General features: G+C 36.9%; 2 protein-coding genes across 2 annotated transcripts; one reads left to right on the top strand and one right to left on the bottom strand.

The window, feature by feature from the left end:
- The first annotated feature begins 2,210 nt into the window (after nt 1-2,210).
- Nucleotides 2,211-6,095, top strand: LOC134648239 (uncharacterized). Its single transcript, XM_063502726.1, has 3 exons — nt 2,211-2,524; nt 3,683-3,812; nt 5,729-6,095. Exons 1-3 carry the CDS (start codon nt 2,211-2,213, stop codon nt 5,963-5,965), a joined length of 681 nt encoding a protein of 226 aa, XP_063358796.1. The 3' UTR covers nt 5,966-6,095.
- A 97-nt stretch (nt 6,096-6,192) lies between these two features.
- On the bottom strand, nt 6,193-8,246 carry LOC134647995 (neuroguidin). Its single transcript, XM_063502425.1, has 2 exons — nt 8,056-8,246; nt 6,193-7,458 (listed from the first exon to the last, which is right to left on the bottom strand). Exons 1-2 carry the CDS (start codon nt 8,062-8,064, stop codon nt 6,568-6,570), a joined length of 900 nt encoding a protein of 299 aa, XP_063358495.1. The 5' UTR covers nt 8,065-8,246; the 3' UTR covers nt 6,193-6,567.
- Nucleotides 8,247-8,483: the final 237 nt, after the last annotated feature.

Genomic DNA, 8,483 nt, shown 5'->3' with positions numbered 1-8,483 from the left:
TATCCGGGAGCCAGAAACAATTTTACGAAAGGACGAAATTGTATAGATCTACCTATATTTTGGTGTGATCAGTAGGTATCTTCTACGTATGTATGTTAAAATTTTATTAGCTATACTTGGTCAACCAGATCTTGTCAGTAGAAAATGGCGGCAAATTGGAAAAATGTAGGCGCGAAGGGATATCGTCTCATAGAAAATTTGAATTTCGCGCCTTTTTCTACTGACAAGATTTGGTTGACCATAAATTTGGTTTGGGTTTGGTTTGGCAAGGTTTGGTTGGCTTTATAAATGTCTTAAATTTTTATTAAACGCCCATCAACGTGCACACTAGCGCCACTGCTAAATAATTGTGATTATTTAAATTTAACGAAAGATATTTTTAAAAAAGGGGGCCGCTACGTACTGTATCTTGTATTAAGTACCTTTTGAATACATCAAACTAGTTTCTATGTTGCTGGATTCGTCAATCTATGAACTCAAAACAAAAACGGCCGTTTTAACTTTGGAGATAAGTTTTGGAGATAAGCGCCAAATTATTGTATGTAAATTACTTATGAATCCAGTATTAAACTGGATTGGGCATGAGTGGTGGGGATAACTGACAGAACGGGATAGTCTTATGTATCTTTCAGTAGGGGTAGCAGCGAAAGCGCTATTATTGTTTGTCTTTGTCACAGTCTCACTTTTTTTATTCCCCACCTTAAATTAGTATGGATGATTGGTCGAATTGATTTGTTGCCGACCATAACAAATAAATTCGACCAATCATAGCGTCGCATTACGTATGTTTTGTCCCTCACGGAGGCACGCGTAGACCACTTCTATAGGATGCTACCTTCTATGAAATTACTGCTGTTATTATAGGCAACCTATTTGCAATGTGTCAAATTGTCAATATAGTTGGTCAAACCAAATTGGTCAGTAAATAAGAACAAAAAAAAACAACGGGTTGCACTCCGGGAGTGCCGACCGAAGTGAAAACTCAATGACATCTTACGTCTTACGGTGTCACGCTGTCTCGAGTTTAACATTTTTTCCCCACCTCAAAAAGTGCACAGCGCCGCTAAAGAAGTTTTCACTTCAAAAATGTGTGGTTTTAGGAAACCATGACGCAAGTGAAACTTTTTTCAGATTGTAGGCATTTATAGAATAACTGTTTTTTTGGGAAATAATAGTAGTTTATGCAACAGTGATATAATAAGGGTTCTTAAAATCCAAGGGTCGAAGTTACAAAACGAGACGTAGTCGAGTTTTGTAAAAAAAGACCCGAGAATTTTAAGAACCAATTATGAGCTGTTGCATACATTACTTTTTCTATGACAGCTGCAGAAAAAAAAAAAAAAAAAAGAGTTATTATTAAAAAAAAAGAGTTATTATTAAAAAAAAAGAGTTATTATTTAAAAAAAATTGAGTTATTATTTAAAAAAAAAAGACTTATTATTAAAAAAAAAGAGTTATTATTAAAAAAAAAAGAGTTATTATTTAAAAAAAATTGAGTTATTATTTAAAAAAAAAAGAGTTATTATTGTAAATGAAAACATACCTCTTTCAATCAAGATGATCGGAACTTGTATCTTTAAAAAAAATAAAGCAGTTGTATTATACTCATAAGATGACTGCTAGCAGTCATCTTATGAGCCTATAGACAAATCATTCAAATGACATTGCTTTAGATATCACTGTCAGTCATTTAATTGACACATTTAAGTGCTGGAGTAGAAAAAATATATTTTAGTGAATATTATATAGAAAAGTTACAAGAGTGATACCGAGAGTACAGAGGGCCTACCGCGAACCACGTTCGACGTGTTGCCTCCCTGTCACACTTACGTACGAATTTACAAGTGCGATAGAGAGGCAACACGTCGAACGTGGTTCGCGGTAGGCCCACTGATACATCCACACTCGGCCGCGGATCGCGGCGCGAAGCCGCGATTCATGGAAAGAAAAGGATGAGTACCTATAGTTTTTTTTGTTCTTATTTACTGACAAATTAGTTTGACATAATACATTGTACAACTGACCTCCTTTAACATATTATTGTACCACATTGACGTTTACATAGTGATTATATTATGGATTATATTGCTCTTTGGTTTAGATTAGATACCTACCTACCCATTACCTACCTGTCTTTGACATTTCCACGGAATTCATTTTAAGCCCAAATAATAACTTGATTTTGTTTATTTTTCCAATAATTTGTGACAATGATCAAGTGCAAGTGGAGTAAACATGCTACTGAAAAGAAGCCCGAGCAGATTTTGTTCTCTAAGAATACGTATCGGCCGCCTAAAGTCAAAGCAGCACACTGGGAGTTTGCCCTGGATGCCGAGAAGAAGGATAACTACGTGTATCGGGATCAACTGAGCAACCATTTGAGTACATACAACCGATGGGGTACACAGGATGTTGGTACAGGAGCGACGGAAACAAGACACATGCTCGCCCAAGTTTTTACTAAAGAAGATCCCGTGTATCCATTTAAACCGCTGGTTAATTTTACGTCTTACCCTTGCACAGAGTATGTTAATAATAATTCAAACTGTAGGTAGAAGTTTGATCTTAATTCTTATAGTAGGAGATCCCGCATATATGGTCGAACTTCACCGATATGTCTGACGGATGAAACTTACATATTATGAAAGAAAATATGTTCCTGAACATAAATAAATAAGGTTGCCTAAAGAAATATGGTCAAGACTATTTTTAATTAATTTTTGAAAAAAAAATTTTTTTCTTCAAATTTCACCGATCTGTCTGACAAACGAAATATACTTGGTCAACCAGATCTTGACAGTAGAAAAAGGCGGCAAATTTGAAAAATATAGGCACGAAGGGATATCGTCCCATAGAAAATTTGAATTTCGCGCCTTTTTTTACTGACAAGATTTGGTTGACCAGCTATAAGTTCTATGGAAAGTATACAACTTGTACAACATAAATCAACTAGGTTGCCTATCTTTTTTCCGTCACTATTATGTGGTTGCCGTGTTTAAACAGGTGAGTTTTTATCGATAATTGCACTCATCTGTCTGACGCTTGAATTATCAAAATGATGGTAATTTTATTGCGAATACAGTGGCATAGGGTTGCCTGCGAAAATCCGGTCACAAATAAGGGTTGCCAGGCTTTTAAATAAAATAAGAAGGGAAGATTTATAGCGATAACTCAAAAACGGCTTAACTGATCACGATTGTTTTAACTTTTATTAAATGTGTTTACTAAGCACTATTTTTGTGATTTTCTTTATATTTTTTGGACCGATGGTTCAAAAGTTAGGAGGGAAAACACATTTTTTTACTTTCGAAGCGTTTATTTCCGAAATAATTCACTTTATCAAAAAATGTTTATTTAAGACTCCTATTCATTTTAACTTACCAATGGAACTTATTTCGTTCGTCAGACAAGTCGGTGAAATTTGAAGAAAAAGATATTTTTTCAAAAAATAATTAAAATTAGCCTTGACCATATTTCTTTAGGCAACCATATTTATTTATGGCCTGGAACATATTTTATTTCATAAAATATAAGTTTCATCCGTCAGACAGGTCGGTGAAGGTCGACCATATATGCGGGATCTTAGACTAATAGGCTTATAGCGATATTTAGATCCAGAAAACAACATGCACCGAACCGAATTTGAAAAATTGCTGATTATAAAGTTATTATTGAATTCCAGTACTCCAAGCAGGAACAGACTGATGAAGAAAGCTAACCTGGCCCAGCTCCCGCCAGATTTCGGGGTGATGGACTACATGACGACACATCAAGACGATTACAGGAACCCCTTCCCGTCCGTACTCAGACCGGTTAGTCACTAAGTATTTACAGTCATTTAGGTAATTATATAGTTTATTTTATTTTATAAGGCACACCAACAGTCCATAAACAAAGCAAGTAAAGTAACGTTAAGACATATTAGTGGAAACGTATAATATTTATGCACCAATAAACAGACGTGCAACAACTTTAAAATAGTTCGATTATACCGATTATGGCGATTAGGTATAACCTGGGTATAACTATCAAAAGGAAAGGGGACGGTTAGGATGAGCCTTACGGGTAATAAGAATGGGACCCTGAGGGGCTACCGCAAAACCGGAATTTCGCAAATTGCGGACATAGGTACATATCTACACTAAAGCTCAAAAATGCTTCTTTTCATCCCAGCAGCACTTGCAAACAGTGATCAATATTCCATCTTGCTGAATTAGGGGTCATCCACTAATTACTTCACACGAATTTCTAGGTTTTTTATACTACTTCGGGAACCTATGGTTTTCGCCGAAGTCACCCTCGCAATGTCGTATTCTACCAGATTCTACCGCGTGACTGCCATTTATTTATATTTGCGGCTCGTGGCTCGGCTCGCGGCGCGTCTCGTGGCTCGCCTCGACCATAGAGAAATATAGTAAGACAAGAGTGCTCACTCCATACATCAGTTAGACTATTAATTTCAGTGTCTACATCTAGCACCGAGTAGCGGAACTATCAGTACTGCTACATCTATTGTCAAGTAGCAGTACTGATAGTTCCGCTACTCGATGCTAGATGCTAATAGTCTTTTTGGTACTAAAACTGATGTATGGAGTGAGCAATCTATGTATTTTTTTCTCTATGCCTCGACACACTCGCGTTCGGCTTGTCATTCGGTTATAAACCTTATGCCGTGCCGTTAGTGTTTATGTGTGTGTATATTAGCTCGAAGAGCTTACGAGCCACGAGGCGACTCACGAGCGCACCGCTTACGCTACGTCTTACGTAGGCGAACAACGCGCGAACGCCGCGCCGCTTCGCGTCTAAATCGCTCACGTACGAGTAGGACATGACATACCTATACGTATCAACGGTTTGTTTCATCCTCGCTGCGCCGCGCCGCGTTCGCGCGTTGTCCGCCTACGTAAGCCGTAGCGTTACACTCGCGTCTCGTGGCTCGCACGACAATGTTAGCCGATTTACATGCTGCTGAACGCGAGTGTGTCGAAGCGAACCACAAGCCGCGAATGTAAACGGCTGTGACACTTCAGCAGTCAGAGCATAATTAACAAAAATAGTGGTACCCTGCAGTACCGCGGCATTAGATGGTACTAGAATTCTAGATTCATGAGTACCGGCCTGATTCGAACAATACTTATAAGAAGTCACAGCGATACGATACCGATCTGTCAGTGTCAAAAGTGCATTTCTTCAACCAAAAAAAGCCATTTTTGACACTGACAGATCGGTATCGTATCGCCTTTACCTTTAGAAGCATTGTTCGAATCGGGCCGTACGTCAGAATGTTTTCCAAAGGTTACTTGACGCTGTGCAAGTACTTTAAATACATAAACTTTTTAGCGCTGTAGACACTACAACTCGCGACGATGTCAAGTCAAGGCGCCTGGGCTATAACCGCTAAAATCGAAGTTCGTCAATTGCGGCATTTTTCTCTGTCACTCTAATTACGCATTACGTCATAATGAGAGTAAAAGAGAAAGATCCCCGCAATTTGCGAAAATCGGTTTTCGCGGTAGCCCCCCTGGGTCCAAGGGTTTTGTGGTTTTGCCCTTCGAGCAACACCGGCTTGCGACTCGAAGGTTTTGTTTGCCCCTTATTATCGTTTTGTGGTGCTGAAAGCATCAAAACTGTTCATTGAATAAGTGATTGTCTGAATAAGGCTAAGAAGTTACTATTTAGCTATATAAAATAATAATGTTCGAATGGCCCAAATAAATGTTGTTTTCAGCTGACAATGCCCACACCTCCATGGCTGCTGAACCGCGTGATCCGTTCGGACATGACGCAGAACTATGGCACCGCGCCGCCGCGCGGGAACTACCAGTGTCTCGACACCCACACTCCCATCGGCCACATCCGCCAACTAAGACTGTTCCGATTCCAGTCATTTGATCCCGCCACTGGTCTCCAAGACTTCCCAACTCTTAAAACAAGCTTAGATAAAAATGACAACACAAATGTTTAATTCAAACCACTTTATGTCAAGAAAGAAATAAAAGAACATGCATAATGAAATTAATAAAACACAACAAAAAAGATAAAACTTAAATCCAACAAAGTATTAACTTAACATAATGTAAGTATGTATTTGTTTGTAATACATTTTAACAGTGTTATTTTATCAACAATCCTTTGCTATGATTAAAAATCTACATATTTCAATGTATTTGTTTTTATTGTATTGAGTAGCAACATCATATTAACTATTTAAACCACTAAAAGCTTTATTATTGACAAATTAATATATGTAGAAAGCAATTAATGCATTCAAAATTAAATAATTTGTTTTATTTTAACATAATAAGGCCACTGCAAGTATTTTCATGTAAATCATGTGAAGGTCTTATCATTTTACCCTGTTATATTATTTGAACTCAATGTAATAAGATTTGTGGTACTGCAGAACTTACTTTTTAGCAAAGTATCGTAAATTACTAGAAAGTCCTGTTTTTCGAATCTGTCATTATATAGTCTAGTTCGAAACAATCAGCCCTTAAACTATAATATGTAAAAATGTAAGAATATAAAACGGAATAAGTTAAACTTAAAAAATCATAGGAAATATCTTTAGTGAGTACGCTTTCTCTTAAAACTTTTTCCTTTCTTGGACTTAAATTTACGTTTAGTTGAGGTGCGATTACTACTAGTCCCTGTGATTTCTTCTGCCAACATGCCAACTGTTGTCAACTTTTTCCTGCGATTTTTCTCAGCTTTAGAGACGGGAAGTCTGGTGAGGTAATCTTCTTCATATTCAATCCGTTCCTGTTCTTGTTTGGATATTGAGTGCTTGACATGATTCCCTGTAGTGACTTCCAGTGGTGCTTCTGAATACTCTTCTCGCAATTCACTCATAACTCTGGAATTAAGGAACTGTTTCTTTGACCTCTCTTTATTTTTCTTGTCATTATCAGCCCTGGATGTGCTCTCTTCAAAATGTACAGCTGCCAGTTTGGGAGGGACATATATATTAGTCCTACTAGAATCCTTCTTAACTTCATCATCTTCTAAGGCATCACTAGAATCATCCTCCTCATCATCAATCTTACTAACTAAATTAGCAGGATTAGCTCTAAATGACTGTGGGTCTTCTTCAGTGGTGGAACCTACTGCTGCAGTTTTGACAAGCTTATCAATTTGGTATTTTAATTTAGAATCTACAGGACGAATCTTTTCAAGCACAGTTCGAATCTCAATGAGCCTATCAATAGATGGATCTGAGTCAATCTTTTCACCAGAGCATTTCCTTAATACAATATATGCCAAGTTTATCAGGTAACTGAGAAGCATTTGGTACTTCATTTCTAAGAAACTCAATCCTTTGTCAGTAGTCATTTCTCCAGTCTTGACACGAAGCAGCATATTATCCACAAGTTGTGAGACTTGTTGTACATTCATGTTCATTTCTTTTAATAAATTGACAGCCTGTGGCAAATCAGGCTGCTCAGTTTCTTCTGCTGCCTGAAAAAATATTGTGTACATTGTTAATCACATTTATACTAATCAAGTGGCGCTACGCTAATCATGGGTTAACACAAAGAGACTGCTTTGCGTCCATTTTGCGTCTGATATCTATATCTATTGGTCAAACTTAAGTTATTGTGCACCATAAATAAAGTTTAAAAAAAAAACTAGGTAAAGTGATCTCTTCTAGACAACCTGAGTAGCAGGGTAGCAGGAAAGTATTTACAACTTTAAAAGGGTAGTGCCGATATACATAATTATACACGTTACACGTATTTTTAACTAAATTGCAGTTTTACATGCAGATTTGTGCATAGGGTGTGCACCCTACCTGTACTGAATACTCAGATTCTAAAAAATCAAATGTTTAATAAGCTATGGTTATGTTTTATTGTTTCAAAAACCATGAATTCGTAAGTAATAACTATAACAAATTGCATTTATATTATAGATATTCGTGAAAACGACAACTGCTGATGTAAGGCTGATGTCTTACGGAAATATTTTCTATTTAATGTAAAGGATACAATAAGTATCGGCCAATTTAAAATCGATACTCCTATAATTCATTAAAAAGATGTGTTATTTTCTCACCTGAACCATGTTGCTGCGGGATTGAATAACCTCTCCTTTCCAAAATTCAACTAAAGAAAATGTTTAAATACTTATTTCACCTGCTGCACACATTCATTCAGGTACTAAATGTGATTTAATATACAAAATAATTATTTTTAATTATTAATAATATAACAAAAGCAAATGTGAAACCGACGCGCACCTTCGTGATTTTTTTTTTCTTTTTACAATTATGGTTTGGATGCGAGTCCGAGTCCTTTAATAGCCGTTTAGACTCTCGCACGAGCCACGAGACGAGCCGCGAGCCAAAGAGTAGTAAAATATATATACTTGGTCAACCAGATCTTGACAGTAGAAAAAGGCGGCAAATTTGAAAAATGTAGGCGCGAAGGGATATCGTCCCATAGAAAATTTGAATTTCGCGCCTTTTTTTACTGACAAGATTT

This window comes from Cydia amplana, chromosome 5, assembly GCF_948474715.1.
Source record: "Cydia amplana chromosome 5, ilCydAmpl1.1, whole genome shotgun sequence".
In the NCBI taxonomy this organism is placed as follows: Eukaryota; Metazoa; Arthropoda; class Insecta; order Lepidoptera; family Tortricidae; genus Cydia; species Cydia amplana.
Note: the sequence above shows the minus strand (reverse complement) of the source record. Positions and strands in the feature narration are given on the sequence as shown.

What these genes read in the sequence shown, in the direction of transcription:
- LOC134648239 (XM_063502726.1), top strand. Translation starts at nt 2,211, where the DNA reads ATGATCAAGTGCAAGTGGAGTAAACATGCTACTGAAAAGAAGCCCGAG. An exon ending in ACGTCTTACCCTTGCACAGA is followed by an intron (nt 2,525 to 3,682) that starts GTATGTTAATAA and finishes ATTGAATTCCAG; the next exon opens with TACTCCAAGCAGGAACAGAC. An exon ending in TCCCGTCCGTACTCAGACCG is followed by an intron (nt 3,813 to 5,728) that starts GTTAGTCACTAA and finishes TGTTGTTTTCAG; the next exon opens with CTGACAATGCCCACACCTCC.